The 17148-nt window shown below is 53.0% G+C and overlaps 1 protein-coding gene across 1 annotated transcript; it reads right to left on the reverse strand.

Moving 5' to 3' along the window:
• Positions 1–100: 100 nt before the first annotated feature.
• On the reverse strand, positions 101–15992 carry RTKN (rhotekin). Its single transcript, XM_023188012.2, has 13 exons — positions 15967–15992; positions 15200–15805; positions 6623–6822; positions 4762–4823; positions 4611–4664; positions 4394–4511; positions 3993–4202; positions 3058–3152; positions 2843–2949; positions 2489–2617; positions 1645–1813; positions 1389–1493; positions 101–792 (listed from the first exon to the last, which is right to left on the reverse strand). The coding sequence occupies exons 2-13, from the start codon at positions 15308–15310 to the stop codon at positions 461–463; spliced, it is 1692 nt and encodes a 563-aa protein (XP_023043780.2). The 5' UTR covers positions 15311–15805; positions 15967–15992; the 3' UTR covers positions 101–460.
• Positions 15993–17148: the final 1156 nt, after the last annotated feature.

The raw sequence follows: 17148 nt of genomic DNA on the forward strand, positions 1-17148 counted from the left end.
GTCATATTTCACAGCTGGTAAACTATGCTCCAGGGATGAAGTGAGACAGGTCTAGACCAGGCAGAGAGAGGCACCCTGTCCTCGGGAGCCAGGTGAAAGCTGCTGTTAAATAGCTTTAATGGTTGATGTGGGAGTCACAAGGGAGGTATGTTTCCTCCAAGGGTTCTTCAGTGCCATCCTCAAAGCTGGTTAGTGCAGGGAGGTAGGGCAGAGTTGGTTCCAGTTTTCTTCCAGGAAGGGTTTAGGGAGGTCCCAGCCAGCCCCAGGAATGAGTCCCTCAGTACCATGGCAACCACAATTTAAGAGGGGCTTCTGCCCACCCCTGCAGCCTACCCCAGGTCCAGCAGAGGAACAGGAGGCCAGACTGGCCAGCTTGCTATAGACAGCGCCATATCCAGAGCCCGACTGTGCTTGGGTCATTTTCTCTTCTGGGCAGATCCTATGCCAGCACCTTTCTTTCTCACACTGGTGACTGGAGCCAAGTGCGAGGTTGGCCTTTACTGCAGAGGCCTCTGGTCCGTGGGGATCGCTGAGGTGGGAGGGGGGCAACCGAGCGAGCCCTCGGGGAGTGGTCTGGGGGGACAGCATCCAGGGAAAAGGTTCGGGGTCTCCCCCAGGGCAGAGGGTGGGTCCAGGCTGGGGCTGGGGCCACTGAGGCAGGCGAGCAAGGGTTAGGCAGGGTAGGCTGGTCTGTAAACATTGCCAGCCAGGGTGGGGGTGTCTCCAGCCTTGCGCCCTCCCGCTGGGTCAGGATGTCTGTCACCGCTGCGATGTCATCCAGCGGCTCAATAGCTGTGGCACCAGGAAGGGATTGGGGGAGGGGTGGGCTAGTCAGAGCTCAGGCCCCAAGCCTACCCAGCCCTATCACCTGTCACTGTAATAGGAAGAAAGCAAAGCCCGGATCTCAGCCGAGATTGCGTTATCCTGCAGGAGCAGCCCCTCACCTGGGCCCCCTGGGGCTACAGGCTCTGATAAAACTGTGAGATGAGGGGCACAAGGTAGATGGGGATGGGAAGGGGACGGGTGGGGAGCAGAGGTGGGTGAAGAAACCAAGAAAGAGGAGAAAACGAAAGCGGTACCAGGCAAGTGAGGGGTCAGAGGAAGAGACAGGAATCCACATGCAGAAAGGGAAACAGAAAACAAGAAATTAGGAAAGAAATCAATGAAATGATCCTGGCTCATTGGGGTTTTGTTTTGAACTTTGGTGGAGGTGATTCTAAGAAGAGTTGGAGAAGAGAAAAGAACACACAGGACTGGGTGAGAATTGGGTCCCCAGGGATCTGGTGTAGCCCAGAGTGTGCTTTCTCTGTTTCTATTATCTGGTTTCTCTTTAAGTCCCCAACCCTACTTCCCATTAGCTTCCTGGAGTGCACATTCCTCTCACTTACCCATCTCATGGTATAAGGACCCCTGCTTTGCCAGTGCTTGGAGTGGTTTCCGGGAAGCAGGAGTTTCAATTTTCATGATTTCGTCACAACACTGCTTCCACTGGCCTGGAGGAAGAGCGCTGATTAGAAGAGAAGGCCAGGCTGCCCTTTCTCCTGCTACATTCCCTTCCACACAATCTTGAAACAGAGACCTTTAGTAAAAATGACAAAACTCCAGTCCTTCCCAGAGGTTCAACCCAGCCCCCTTCTCTCTTACTCATGTCAAAGAAAAGCTGCCACAGAGCCTCCATCCAGCTCTGCAGGGCTTCCCGACTTTCTGTCTGAAGGGCGTGTGTCACCTCATCATCCCCATACTGGTTACTGATGCTTAGCGTGAAGGGCCGTCCTAGAGCCTGGTCCAGCTCCCCTGCCCGGACTCGAGTCTCCTGCAGGAGAAAGAAGAGGTCTACCTTGGTCACAGAAGTTGGCAGTGACAATCAGGCAGCCTTGATCACCCCTGCCTTAGAAGGATGAGCTTGCGGGGCTTTTGCTGAGCCCTCTCATTTGTCTCCTACTGACCAGAGTGGGAAGAAATGGCAAAAAAAGGGCTGGAGATGAGACAACCAGTCCTGAGTCAGGGGAGGAAGAGCAGCTTGAGACAGGGAAAGATGGATTGAGCAAGGCAGGGAAGACACAGAGGTAGGGAAGGATGCTCCAGCCAGAGGTCCCTCAGAACTGCCAAAAAGTAGGCAGGAAAGCCAATAAAAGGGATAAGGAGCAAAGAAGGGCAATTGGACCTGGAGAGAAATGGGAAGTGGTAAAATAGATACAAATTGGAATCTGAGGGAGAAGAGGGAGAGAGGATGAAAAGCCCTGAACTGGCAGGCGGGAAAACCCTCTCTGAGACTTGGCAGGGACTGAGGATGGCAAATGAATGGGACAATCCTCTCCCAGTGATGCTGTGGTGGGGGAGAATACGGGCCCCAGAAGCTGGATGTGGCACTGTCAGGAGCAGGAGGCCTGCTTCTATCTCTCTGAGGTACGTGCCCACCCTCCTGGGGCCTGAAGGAGAGGCTCCTGGGCCTGTGCCTTTGGTGGCCTTACCACAAGGGACCCATCACCTTGTTGATGGCAATAGTAAGCAGCGGCTCTTCCCCAGTGTCTGCATCCTCAGGTCGCCGGTAACAGAAGAGGTTTGTGCCTTTCAGAACTCCATGCACTTGTGCCCAGTTCTGCATCTCCCCAGCTTGCTGCACAAATGACTCAACATTTTCTGGGGAAGTCACACCCCCCAGTATCCCTCTTCTCAGCCCCCCCTTTTGTCCACCCTGCTGTCCATTCCTCCCCTCATCTGGTCATATCCCATTTCTTCCACCCAAATCTTGATTTTTCATTAGCTCTTCTATTCCTGGTTATCCAGCTCTCCTCTACCTTCTCCCTGCTCCCTTCCACTCCTCAGGGCCCTCTCACCTCACCTGCACCCTGAGGGTACCACTTGCAGTAGGCTGAGTCATGCAGAGAGGCTGAGCTGCCAGACGGCAACACACGCTACCATAAAGGGGTAGCCAGGCAGGGTTCTCCTCTGGAGGAGGAGGAAGTGCAGGGTGAGGTAGGGGAATGAGAAGGGGATCATCCCACAGCCCCTCTTCTCACCATCACATGTGTGTCCCCCATGCACATACATACTTACCATGACTGGCAAGGGTGAGGTCATGTGTGCGGAATCCATCTTGCACTGCTGCCAGGGTGAGTGTGGTGTGAGCCAAGAGGTGGTAACGAGGACCACTAAGGGAGATAGGAGAGGGCATCAGCCGAGGGAGGGGCGTGTTGGCCAGCAGGAACTCTAAGAGCTGAGCAGATCTGCCCCATTGTTCAGGCTGCCCCACAGAAAACTCATTTGTCTCCCCAGAGGGCTAGGAATGAACGTTTACTGAGCTCCAGCTAACTGTTTTATCCCACTGTATTCCTATGACAGCCCGGTGAGGTTGGTGGCATTCTTCAACTAGATGAGGCAACTTGAGGCTTAGAGAGGTTAAGAAACTTGCCCATAATTTGTAGCTGGAAAGTGGGGGAGTTTGAATTTGAACCCATATCTGTGTCCAAAATCAGTATTCTGTTGACTACCCAAAGGTTCTCAAACTGCTTCTCAGAGTTTCAGTGGTCCCATGAGGTGTCTCCGGGTGCATGTAGGTACCACCACAGGTCCAGGATACTCTGCTCCAACCAAGAAGCTCTGCTCTATCCACATAAAATGTATTTGCTAGGCTGAGTGCTGTGGCTCATACCTGTAATCCTACCACTTTGGGAGGCCGAGGCAGGAGGATCACTTGGGCCCAGGAGTTCGAGACCCCGTCTCTAAAAATAAAATGTATTTGCTGCTACTAAAAAGTTAAGACCCCAAGGCCTAAGTCTCCCTGCCTTCCTACTGGTCTTCTGGACTGGCTTCAGCCCAGTTCTGGGGCATGGGCTGGAATGCCTCCCAGCTACGTGGCCACTGCTCATTCATGTCTGTCTGCAAATCCTGGCAGCAATGCAAAATGGGTTCTGCACACTCAACACAGTTCAAAGGTCACCTGTGGGCCGAATATAGGCAGCTGAGGGTGGTGGCAGTGTGCAAGGCCTTACCCAACAGCTGGGGTGGGAAGCAAGATGGGACTGCTCCCTGAACCCCCAGCACTGTCCAGCGATGCCCGGACACGCCTCCCTGAGGAGCGGCCCAGGGAGCTGCTGAGTTTGGTGGCAAGCCTCTTGGGGGCGCCAGTCAGGGCCCCCTCTTCTTCCACACACGCCCCATACAGCTCTAACCGAAGTTCAAAGTCTGGCCCCGCCTCAGCGCTGGTGGGAGGAAGGAGGGTGATCACAGGAAAGTCCAGGGAGGCAGAGGGTGGGGGATGTGGGTGGGGCAAGTGCAGGACAGCTCCACAGGGAAGGCCAGGTGCCCCCCACCCCCAGCTTCCTCCCCTGAAACTTGCTCATCCAGAACTGGAGCAGAGTGGAGGAAGGGAGCCACAGTTTGAGGTACTCACAAGAGCACATTGCTCTGAAAGGAGATGTCTGTAAGGGTCCTGTCCACCAGGATCATCTCTGTGTCCTGGATGTGTTCCCCCAGCTGCAGTAGCAGGAACACAGCCCAGCGGTGCAAGTCTGGGAACAAAGGGGGCAAAACTCAAAAAACACGTCCCACAAGAGCCTCCTACTTCAGAGTCATTCCCCTGAATCTGTCCCAGGGTGTGTGGAACTCACCACCTTTGTTCTTGAAATATTCTGTGTCCTTCCACATGAGTGGAATCCGGAGGTCTAAGGGGCAGAGGGGTAGGAACAGATGTTGAGATGGGGCAGGAGGCCGTGTGCCTGGGCAAGGGGTACCAGCAGCTGGGGTAGCTGTGCTTCTTACCGGAGATGCAGACCCGGCCGCGGCAGGGGGAGCGCTCAGCGGGCGGGCCACTGTCAGAAGGCCTGTGGATAAATCACAATGTCCTGGCCTGGCCTCTAGCCACTATTCCCCCTTGCTCTGGTCCCAAGGACTCTAGGATCCCCCTGGTCCCAGGGCCTCAGCCACTAGGTCCCCAGCCAGGCTGACAGGCAGGGCTGAGGGACTATAAGGGAAAGTTGTCCATTGAACCCAGCAGTTTGCCAGGCTTGGGGACACCAGGGACACTCAAGCCACATTAACTCACACATAAGGCACAAGCTCAGGGCTCCTCTCTCCAAGCACCCTCCCTGACCACCTCTCCAGACCCCTGCCAAGGACAGGTGTGGCCTTGAGGGGACAGGTGCCCACAGAGAGACTTCATTTCCAGGGCTGTCCATTAAACCCCTGCCTTAGAGGCATTTCCAGGCTTTTTTTTTTTCTTTTTTCTTTTTTTTTTACCAATAGGAAGGCTGCTTATTCCTCACTATCCCATCACTTCTTTGATATAGGAGGGTACTGGGTCAGAAAATAATTCGGCCAACGTTTGTTCAAAGGAAAATCACCAATACGGAAGAGTTACGTTCCATTCACTACAGACCCTTTTCCTTCCCTACCACTCCCCAACTTTGATTTCTCCTTTTTCCTCCTGGCCCTATATGCTGTACCCTACTAGTGCCCCAAGTTCTGCAGCCCCCTCCCTACCCCACTGCAGGGCCCAACACCCCACCTTCCTTCCCTCCCTGCGCATCAGGACTCACCACGTGTCCCTTTCCTGAAGTGACTGCCAGTTCATCTGTACTTATCAATAATGCCACTAAAGTAATTACTGACTTAGTTGAGCCTTAAGCTAAATGATGTGGCACTAATGGCAATGTGTTTAGCTGCCAGGCACTTGGGGTGTACCTCAAATCACCTGTGTGGGCTGTGTGAGGACTTAGGCAGGACAGAGTCTGTCCATGCTGCTTCTCAGGAGAGGCTGTCCCCCCGCCAGCTTGCCCTTCCTCTAGCTTCATGGGACAGCCATAGAGTAGGTTTTCTGCCTTCTTCTGGTAGCTTCATGGGTGAGCTCCTGGCAACCTCCCCTTGTGTCAGCCTTTATGGGTGGAATGAGCACCATGCCTGTGAGGGGCTGGGACTAATTCCCCAAGCAGCCTCAGTGGAGTAAGTAGGCCACTTCCCTAAAAACCAATTCTCCAAATGACCACTTTATCCAAATTGGCATATTCTTAGAATAATTTGCCAAATATTTTCCCCAATATTTTGGTTTTATCATGGCATCACTTAAGTCATTACAGACTTGTCAGATCAACAGACTAATGTCAGTGTTGCTTATATTTTACATCCAGAAGCTGCGCCCTTTTAGAATGCACAATCTAATTTGTTTGAATGGGTAGGCTTTCCTTAAGTGGTTTCTTATTTCCTTTCCCACTCCCTGCCTCTGATGGTGAACCCCAGATAACAAACTATTGTCGGTATGTGGTAAATTGGCCATTTTGTGAACTAGCATTGAGGAAATTAATTTTCCAAAAGCCAGGTAGCCAGTCTTACTGGATCACAGACAGGGCTTAGCAAATTAGTGCTTTTGCATTACTTGCTACCCTTCAGATCAGCTGCCTTTCACCAGACACACTGACTTTCCTAAGTCCTGCCCTGCCTACTCACAAATGCACCTCTGGGCAACACATAATGGTGGTAAAACACCAAGGTCTCTCCCAGGTCCCTGATAAGACTTCATGGGGAAGTCATCTTTAAGGTGGTCCACATGCCACACATGCACACACTGCACCATCACCACCCAGAAGGCCTCCTGCCTCCATCAAGGCCTCGCCTCCCCCTTGCTCACCGCCGGCCTGTCTTCCCCAGCACCTGCGCCTCCTTGCGCCGCTGCAGCTCGCCCATGTAGCTGAGGATGCGGCTGTTGCACACTAGCAGGCTCTTGGTGGCCTCCAGAGCCTGCTCTCGCTGGGAGCAGGCTGCCAGCAGCTTACAGGCCCCTTCCCTCATCCGGATCTCATGGTCTAGCTTCCTCTGCAACTCCGTGTCCTAGCCAGGGTTGGGGGAAGGGTGAGAAGGAAATGTCAGTCAGAGGACAGGCTAAAGCACTCCCCAGTCCCCAGGTGGGCTGTGGCCAGTAAAACTGACAAGAAACTAATGTTTTAGGCAGTTCAAGAGCAGGCATTGGGTGTCAATCTCAGCTGCCCACGAATATCCAGAGAAGCTTTGTAGCCAGGTGCAGTGGTGTGTGAGGGAGGCTGAGGCGGGAGGATCCCTTGAACCTAGGAGATCAAAGGCCAGCCTGAGCAACACAGTGAGACCCCACCCCTAAAAATATATATATAACAAATAAGAAAAATAGAGATGCCCTCATGCATTTGATGGTTGGAAGTATAAATTCCTTCAGCCTCTTTTGAGTGTAATTTGGAAAAAAAATCTATGAAAACTACGAATTCATATATCCTTTAATCCAGCTATCCAATATCTAGGAGTTTACCTTACACATATAGTTTCACATATAACTAGGTAAAGCCATACATACAAAAATATTCATTGCAGCATTGTTTTAAACATCAAAATTAAAACCCCCTCCGTAGGACATTGGTTAAATAAGTCACAGCACATCTGTACCCTGTAGTATTGCAGACATTAAAGAGGTATGCATTTGTATGCAGATATGAAACAATCTCCAAAATAAATTATGTGAGGAAAGAATGGTAGTATTACACATACATGTATGATATATATGATATATATGTGTATGCATACATATATATAGATATATATGATATATATGTGTATGCATACATATATATACATATATATAGATATGCATATTTATGCATAAAGTATTAGTGATTGTAGGCCTGGGAGCCAGGAATGGAAAACATTTATGATACTTTTTCTTTTTTTGAGACTGGGTCTCACTCTGTCACCCAGGCTGGAGTGCAGTGGCGCAATCTCAACTCACTGCAACTTCCGCCTTCCAGGTTCAAGTGATTCTTGTGCCTCAGCCTCCTGAATAGCTGAGATTACAGGCATGCACCACCATGCCCAACTAAGTTTTGTACTTTTTTTTTTTTTGAGACTGAGTCTCTCTGTTGCCCAGGCTGGAGTGCAGTGGCATGATCTCGGCTCACTGAAACCTCCGCCTCCCAGGTTCAAGCAATTCTCCTGCCTCAGCCTCCGGAGTAGCTGGGATTACAGGTGTGAGCCACCACACCCAGCTAATTTTTATATTTTTAGTAGAGATGGGGTTTCACCATGTTGGCCAGGCTGGTCTTGAAATCCTGACCTCAGGTGATCTACCCGCCTCAGCCTCCCAAAGTGCTGGGATTATAGGCATGAGACACCACGCCTGGCCAAACTTTTGTATTCTTAGTAAAGATGGGGTTTCGCCATGTTGGCCAGCCTAGTCTCGAACTCCTGGCCTCAAGTGATCCTCCCGCCTCGGCCTCCCAGAGTGCTGGGATTACAGGCTTGAGTCACCATGCCCAGCCTAATGATACTTTATATATATGCTTTGTACTACTAGAAATTGTATTTCCTTTAAAAAATATTAGATCTTTGGAGTTTAAAAAAAAAATGACCAGGCCCTACCTAAGATTCGCAGAATAAGAATCTCTAGGAGTGGGGCATATGTACTTTTGGAAAACTTCCCAAGTGATTCTGAGGTACAGCCAGGTTGAGAACCACCAACTCATGGGAATGGATAGAAGGAAAGGCAAATGAGAGTTATCCCTCAGACTCAAGTGATGCTGGGGACATCTAGTTGGCAAGGAATCAGTGGACAAGGAGCATACCACCTACAGTGTTCATTGATGCTGCAAAGAACCCTATACACCCCAAATTAGGAGACCTAACACCTACTGGCCCTCTGAGCTTGGGAGATAAGGTCAGAGGCAAGGAATGGGGATGGGAAAGTAGGTGGTCCAGGAGTGAGAGACTGTGGATAAGAGCCAGCTGAGAGGCACTGGGAGAGACACCAGGATTCTCAGGAACATTCATTTAGAAAGGAGCCCTGGAGGTCCTGCTTCTTAAAAAGCAATGGGCAATTTGCTCAACCTCCCTAAGCCTCAGTTTCCCCATCTGTAAAGCAGGAATGGAAATAGTCCCTGGATCCTAGGGCTGTGAGAATTCTGTGAGGCAGGAACTTAAAGCACTTAGCACAGTGCGCAGCATGCGGCATACATTAATGGCAGGGATACTTATTTTCATGATGCTATACTTTGGTGGTAGCAGCATTTCTCAGTCAACACTGGAGCATTCCTGTGCTCTGCAAGGCTGTACATTTAAAATCCAGCTGGGAGATGAGAGATGACAACTTTAATGGCTGCTCCGTAAGTGCCATGTCATGGCACAATGATGCTCACAAGAAACAGACTCTGTTTGCTTCTGGCTGAGGTGATCAAGGAAAGCTTCAGAGAGGAGTTGGAAGACTAACTCCATCACAGTGTACAGATTGGTTCAGGAGATAAGTCGAGCTACCCATTTGAAACAGGGGAACTAATGTGACCACCCCAAACCTGTCTTTTTCCTCATACCAGCTCTCCTCCATACCCTGTGCCCTTGTATCTGTCCCTAGTGGCTCCAGCCTTCAAGTCTCTCAGACCTGAACACCCTAAATTCCCTCTTCTAAAACCCTCGTCCTGCCTGCCTACAGATGCTTCCTTGGCTATTTTCTGGGCCACTGTGCTAGGCCGGACTTTTATCACCTTCCCCCTGTTTTCCTTCTGTAATAAGCCAACCCTTTCCCAAAGCCCCTCCACCAAGAAGCCCTTTCAGACTACATAGGTCCTCCCAGTCTAGTTTTGTCTGCACCAGGGTTCTACGCTGCCTGCCAACCCCCACCCTAGTCTGCACCCAGCTTCAGCCACAAACATCCCAAATGGGTGAGCCCGGCAGGAAGGGGACACAGAGGTGTCCTCAACCCCCATCTTCGCTAATCTCATCCCAGTCCCAGCACTCACGGATCCTTCCCCAGCCCTGTCCATTGCGAGAGGTGCGCACAGGCTCGCGAGGTCCAGAGAGCTGCACTGGCCTGGGGAGCCGGCGGGGCCCGAGGGCCGCGGGAAATCGGAGGAGCCAGGCCGCCGGCGTAGCTGCACCGCCTCCAGCCGCAGCGCTCAGGGCGCCGGTGACATCAGCTCCCAATTGCCGCGAGAGCAACTGAGGGGTACCACGGCGTTGGAGGTCCCTCCGGGCACCTGGTTGGGCTTGGCTCAAGACGGTGCTTCCACCGAGACTCCGTCGCGGCAGGAAGGGACCTCCGGGAGTGCGCCCCACCGCCCTGGAAAAGCTCCTGGCCTTCACGACGTGCTCCAGCTCCGGGAGGCCCCTCCCGCGTAGCGTTTGCCCTCCAAGTTGACCCCTTGCCTGAGAGTATGGAGGGCGGATAGTGTATAAATTGGGAGAGCTGGGGCCCTAGGGAGGTCGCTGGGCCTAGTATGGATGAGCGGGACCACAAGCCCAGACACCTCCTCTATTTCCTTACTGCTCTGCAGCCCCAAATCCACTCTCCCAAGGCCCAAGGCCGGGAGCGCCCTAGGAAACTGGCTCCCACCTTTTCACGCAGAGGAACTGGGAATCCTGGCTCAGGATCTGGACCCTTGTGCTTCTAGCGTTTCCCCACCCCAGGGATAGTTCTTTGTTGCCCCCTCCCCACCCAAACACACCCTCTCCCCAAGTGGGCATCATTTCCCCCAGGCTCTCCTGGGAAAGAGCCCAGAGCTGGGTGTCAGCTGGACCTGGGTCAGATCCCAAGGGGCTAGAGAATGAGTCATGTGCCCCACACACATTAGGCCCCCTGTTGATATCCCTTCCACCCCTCCCACTCTCTTCTGTCTCTGACTTCCTGCTCTGCTTCTCACCACCCTCTGTTTCCTTCAGAATTTCCACCAGGGCTAAGTACAAATCCTGGCTTAGGGACTTGACAAGCCCAGAGAATTTGACCCCTGGGGCCTGAGTTTGTAAAATGGGGGGTATTCCACCTCCTTCATAGCATTGTTTGAGAATTATATGGGAAAGTCTCATCTCTACCCGGGCCTAGCATATATTTTAAAACAAGCTCCCTTTACTTGCAGCTTGAGTCACTTCCTCCAGAAAGTCTTCTGGGATTTACTCTTCCATGACTATCTCTCTTAACATTCCCTGAAATATCAATGGGTCTCTCTTTTGAGGACCTGCTGAACTTGGTTGAGAAAGAACACAGCACCCTCAGCCACTCTCCTAAAGGAGAGTGACCAAAGTGAAACTAAGCCTCTCCTCTGCCCCAGAACTTGAACAGGCCTCCCACAGAGAAAAATTACATTTTTTGGAGGAGGGCAGGATGCAGAATTTAAACATTTACATACCTAGACCAGCTCTGTCCAATAAAACCTGCTGCGCTGATGGAAATATTCAGTAGCCATCTAGCACTTGAAATATGGCTACAGCAACTGTAACTGACATGGACACTGCAGAGGACTATGAATGGCAAATAGGTTTTATCTCATGCACTGATGGAGGATAATTAGGTAGAGTCCCAACGAGTTCACTGGACACTTTTCTACAAATTAGGAAAAGTTGACCCTCTCCAGGCAAACAAATTAGATAAAGGTGCTCCCTCCTGATGCAGTTGAAACCAGACCAGGACTCTCACCTCTGGCTGGCATCTGTGTGAAGGACACAACCTGCACAGTTTATGCCAAGATGGTCCTGAGAAAGATTCTGAGGCCAGGTCTGGGCTCATCGATAAAGAGTGCCAAAATTGACCAGTAACATCTACTATGATCCAGGGAGTGGGGGCAGGGCTTGAGCAGGGCAGCACATACAATATCCTGCCATTCCTGATCTAGACTCTTTGCAGTCCTGCCTCTGACCTCTCAGCAGCAGCCCCTGCCTGGTCCAGGCAGTCACTTCCACAGCTTCCTCCATCATCCCCACCTCCGTAAACAGCCACATCAGCCAGTTGCTTAGCCACATACCTGGGAATCATCCTGGAGTTCTCTTTCTTTGCCTTACCCCTCCCATCCAATCCATCAGCAAATCCTGTCAGACCTACCACTACCATTTTAAATCTACTCCCTTTCTCCACCATGAGCATTTTAATTCACACCACCAGGCTTACTACCCTATTACTGAAACAGCCTCCCACCTGGTGGACATTTGTGACCTCTCTTGCCAACCCTCCACGCCCAACCCTACCATCAACTTCCCACCAGCCTATTCTCCATAGCAGCCATCATTTAAAAACATGACTCATGAGTCATTCCCTTGCTTAAAACCCTTCCATGGCCCAACATCACACTTAAGGTGAAATCCAGGTGCCTTATCATGGTCTTCAAGGCCCTGCATGATCTGGCCCCTGCCCATCAGCTCCAGCCCAACTACTATATTCCAGCCACACTGGCTCTCTTTCCCACAAATATATTACCCTCGTCCTCATCTCACGGCCTTTTGCCCTTCCTCCAATCTTCACATATCTCCAAATCCTCCTGGGCTTAGCTCAAAGATCTCCCAACAGAGGCCTCCCCTGACCTCACATCTAACATTGCCTACATCATCTGATTTTCATTACATCCCCATTTTCATCATAATTTCTTTACGTGATATTATTTATGTGTTTGTATGTATATTTCTGTTCTCCCACTACAATGGAACTTTCTTGTCTTGTTCACTGAGGTATCCTATGGTCTAGAAAGGAGCTTGGCACATAGTACATGTTCTATACATGTGTTTAAGAATACATAGGGCAAGGCGCAGTGGCTCACACCTGTAATCTCAACATTTTGGGAGGTCGAGGTAGGGAGATCACTTGAGCCAGGACTAGCCTGGGCAATATAGTGAGACCTCGTCTCTATAAATAATTGAAAAAAACAAATACATGAATAAACAGCACCTTGCCATCTCAAGGGCCAGCAGAATCCTTACTCATAGCCCAGAGTCCTTCTCTTCTCTAGTAAAGCTACATCCTTTCTGCAAACCTCGCTCACGTTGAACTCCCCTCCTTCCCATACCTAAAAGGAACCCTTGTCCCCAGAACAGACATCTACACTCACCCACAGAGCTTCCTAAAATAGGTGTAAAAACCCTGCTGCAAACATAAGACTACGATGGGCAGAACTGAGCCTGGGTCCACATACTGCACCCAACACAAGGCATAGGGAACCACCTGTCCCTGTCCCCACTTTAAGCAGGCCTGGCTCTCCCCACCATGCTCTAGCAGGAATGTGCAGGGCAGACATTGGGGCTGGGATGCAAGTGAAGAAAGTGTATACTCCAAGGGTCGGGGGATTACCTCCAGGCTGAGTGCCATCTGCCGAATGTAGAGCATATTCAGGTCCTCCAGGATGTGCAATCTGTCCTGCATCTCTGTGCCCCCCGGTGCCCTTTCCTTTGTTAGCCCCTCCAGAGGGGGGACAGACAGGTACCACACTGTCCCACAGTTCCTCCTCCCACTGTTCCCTCAGTCTTTAAAGAGGTGGCCAGCTTTTGAGCAGAGGTCAGAGGCTGCCCTTATCCCTCTGCACTCCTGTTAAACCTCTCTGACTGCTGTGACAAATTTTCCTCGCCCACTGCTGCTCCCGGGCCCTGCTGTGAGTCAGGCAGGGAAAAAAAGGAAAGTGAAGTGAGGATGAGTGGGGTCCCAGGAGGAAAGGCCAGCTGCAGAGGGGGCTCTAGGCACAGAGTGTCCAGTCTCGCTTTGGTGGCAGCTGTTCTCCCAGCTGTGGAAGAAAAAGGGCCTTTCATTCCGACTCTGGCTGCTCCCCAGCCCCCGCCCACATCCCTGGCCTGGTGGACAGAGAATCTATGTGTGGAGAGGGCAGTGAGGGGCAGGCACAACTGGAAGGGGGCAGGGAAACAACGCCTCATGCAGGTTCTAGAGCCATGGACTTGCAGGAAGTTGGAGCTTTCTGAGAGGGGTTCGGGCTTAGTTTGAGAAAGTTAGGAAAAAGAGCCACAGAGGTGAGGACCTCAGGGGAGAGTGAGCCCAGGGAGCCCAGGACAAAGGGGTGAGTTGGTAAAGCAGCCCAGCCCCAGGGCCACCCCTTCCAACTCAGGGCCCCCATCCAGCCCGCTCCACCCTGGACTCACAATTACCTCGCTTTTCCAGAGAAGGGAGGAGAGGGAGGGAGGAAAGCAGGGGTGTGCCTGTTTGCTGCTGTCCCTGCTCCCTTCTGCAGGCCCCTTCCCTTCCAGACAGGAAACCAGCCCCGAATCCCAGCCAGCTGCAGCCTAGCGCCCCCGCCTCCACGCCAGGCCCACGGAGTCACACTCCACTCGGCGGCCGCCGCGCTCTGCGGCTCCGCCCCAGCTCCTCCGAGCTGTCCCCGAAGGCCAGGCTAATCCCAGGGGCGGCCCCAGCTCCCAGGCCCCTCCTCCTGGTCCCAGGCCTCGCCCCTTACTGCCCCACGCTGGCCCCACGCGGGTTCCTCGGGCCCAGTCGCTTGGGGGCAAGGGGACCCGACAAAGGCCCCCTCTCCGCAGGCCCACCAGCTTCTGAATCAGAGAAGGCACGGGACACCGGGACCAGGGTGTGAAAGAGCCTTTGTTCTGGGCAGGCTGGAGGGAAAGGGCAGAAGCCAGACCTGGAATCCCAGCCGGGAGGGCGAGGGGGCGGGAGGAAGGCCCACCTCACTTAACCCTTTCCAGACCCGGAAGGGAAGGCTTGGAACTGGGCTCTCCTTGGGCGAGTGTGAGTCTGACCTTGGGGACAGAAGAGTCTTCGGGGTAGCTATTCGCCCTGTTAGTCCCCGCTCAACCACACACCTTCAGCCCCTCCCTAGCCTCTAGGGCTTTACAGGTGGGGCTCCAACCGGTTAACGCGTGGACGGTGGACAGGGGGAAACGCTCAGCCTAGGGGCTGGACTCCTCTTAGGCACCAGGAAAGGAGGCGGAAATTCTGCGTGTGGGAAGTAACCCCAAAGAGTTAAAAGCCCTGCAGGGGCATAGAGGAGCCTTTGAATTGGGCTTCGGAGAAGCGAGCCACCCCGGCCTAAAGTCAGGATTGATGACAGGCTGGCCCAGATGGCTGCGACAGGTTGTGGGATGGGGCTGGCGGCAGGGGAACAAGCGGGAGCCCAGGCCAAGAGTCCGAGCGTTTGGGGCCCGCCTAGTTGCCCACTGCCCTTGCCCCGGGGATGCCTAGGACATTTTGGGGTCCAGGCACATTTTGGGAGTCGAGCTGGGGCCCTACAAATGGAGACCAGCCTTTTTCCAGGCTCAGGCAAATCATCCTAACCAGGCCGGGGAATGGACAGCACGGATCCAATGAAAATGCAGACCGTCCACACCTTACTTTTTAAGTCAACAACTCCGTCGGGTCTGTACCCAGACCGTGCGTCTCCGTCCCTCGGCGTCCACGCGGGCGAGGGAAGGAGGCCGAGGTGGCTAGGGCTGCCCCCGGGAGCCGCGGACGGGGAAGGCAGGGACGCGGGTCTCTCACCTCGGGCGGGTCGCTGAAAAGGCTGAGTCGGAAGCGGCCGCGTTTGAACTCCATCTCCAGGGCGGAGCCCCTGGCCACGGTGACCCGGCTCCGGTGGTTTCGGGAGAACATGTTGGCTGCCCTGCGACTTTGCCTGCGCAGTGCGCTCCCCGCGCCGCCCGGCTTAGTCTCCTCTCCGCGGCTTCTGTCTCTTGACGCTCGCCCGCCAGTCAGGCCGGGAATCTCCAGCTGCGGGGCTCCAAACCCCGCCCCCGGAGACGACACCTGGGCCGGGCAGGGCGCGGCAACCTCCTCTTCCACCCCCGCCAAAGGCCCAGCCCGTCCGGCCAGTCCCTGGGCGCCAAGCCGACCTGGCCCGACGGCCCGGGAGCCAGGGGCGCCCTGCACCTCGCGAGCACTGCGGAGGCGCGTTCTGCCTGCCCGCGCGGGTCGCGAGCGCTTACCTGGATTTGGGGCGGGCTGAGAAGCCCTGCCCCGCCAGCCGCCCCCGCCTGGCAAGCCTGGCTTCACGGGCGCTGAAAACCCCGTGGCCCAGGGATCGCCGCGTAGCACGTTCCGGCTCTACTCGGGCCCTGGGACCTTGCCCAGTTTCAATCCCGGCAGCCTCTGAAGAGACCATTTCAACATCCCACAGTCCCGAATATTCCTTCTTCGTCCCCCTCCCCACTTAGGCTCCTCTGCGAGGCTATCCGCCCAAGCCTAGTGGCCACAACTAATGAGGCGGTGCTTAAACACGTCGTGAAACCCCAGCTCTGTCACTGACTCACCTTGCAGTCATTGACTTGGTCCAGTCATTGGCCTTTCTGAGCTTCAGCTTTCTCATCTGTTCAGTGGGAATACTGTAATTATCACCACTCCTCAACTTGCTATGAGGATTACCTGTAAGAATGAGGGTAACATGCCCAGCATAGTGCCTGGCACAAGGCAAGTGCCCCATATTTGCAGCCATAAAGAGCAGCCGGGCGTGGTGCAATCCCAGCACTTTGGGAGACTTAGGAGGGTGGATCACCGGAGGTCGGGAGTTCGAGACCAGCCTGACCAACATGGAGAAACCCCCGTCTCTACTAAAAATACAAAATGTAGCCGGCCGTGGTGGCGCATGCCTGTAATCCCAGCTACTTGAGAGGCTGAGGCAGGAGAATCGCTTGAATCCGGGAAGCAGAGGTTGTGGTGAGCTGAGACTGCGCCACTGCACTCCTGCCTGGGAAACAAGAGCGAAACTACGTCTTAAAAAAAAAAAAAAAAAAAACAGAAAACAAAAAACAAACAAACAAACAAAAAAACAATGACTGTGCACAGTGGCTCAAGTCTGTAATCCTAGCACTTTGGGAGGCCAAGGGGGACTGATGACTTGAGCTCAGGAGTTGGAGACCAGCCTGGGCAACATGGTGAAACCCTGTCTCAACAAAACACACACACACAGACACACACACAAATTAGCCTGGCCTGGTGGTGGTGCACACCTGTAGTCCCAGCTACTCGGGAGGCTAAGGTGGGAGGATGGCTTGAGACCAAAAGTTCAAGTCCAGCCTGGGCAACATAGTGGGACCCCATCTCTTAAAAAGCATTACAAATATATATTACTTTTTATTTATTTATTTATTTATTTTGAGACAGAGTCTCGCTCTGTCACCCAGGCTGGAGTGCAATGGCATGATCTTGGCTCGCTGCAACCTCTGCCTCCTGGGTTCAGTCGATTCTCCTGCCTCAGCCTCCTGAGTAGTTGGGATTACAGGTGTCTGCCACCATGTCCGGCTAATTTTTGTATTTTCAGTAGAGACGGGGTTACACCATGTTGGTAAGGCTGGTCTCCAACTCTTGACCTCAGGTGATACACCTGCCTCGGTCTCCCAAAGTGCTGGGATTTCAGGCATGGCCCATGCCTGGCCAATATTATCTATCTATAGATATAGATATAGATATAGATATAGATATAGATATAGATATAG

The sequence above is a fragment of the Piliocolobus tephrosceles genome, chromosome 15 (assembly GCF_002776525.5).
Source record: "Piliocolobus tephrosceles isolate RC106 chromosome 15, ASM277652v3, whole genome shotgun sequence".
Lineage (NCBI taxonomy): Eukaryota > Metazoa > Chordata > Mammalia > Primates > Cercopithecidae > Piliocolobus > Piliocolobus tephrosceles.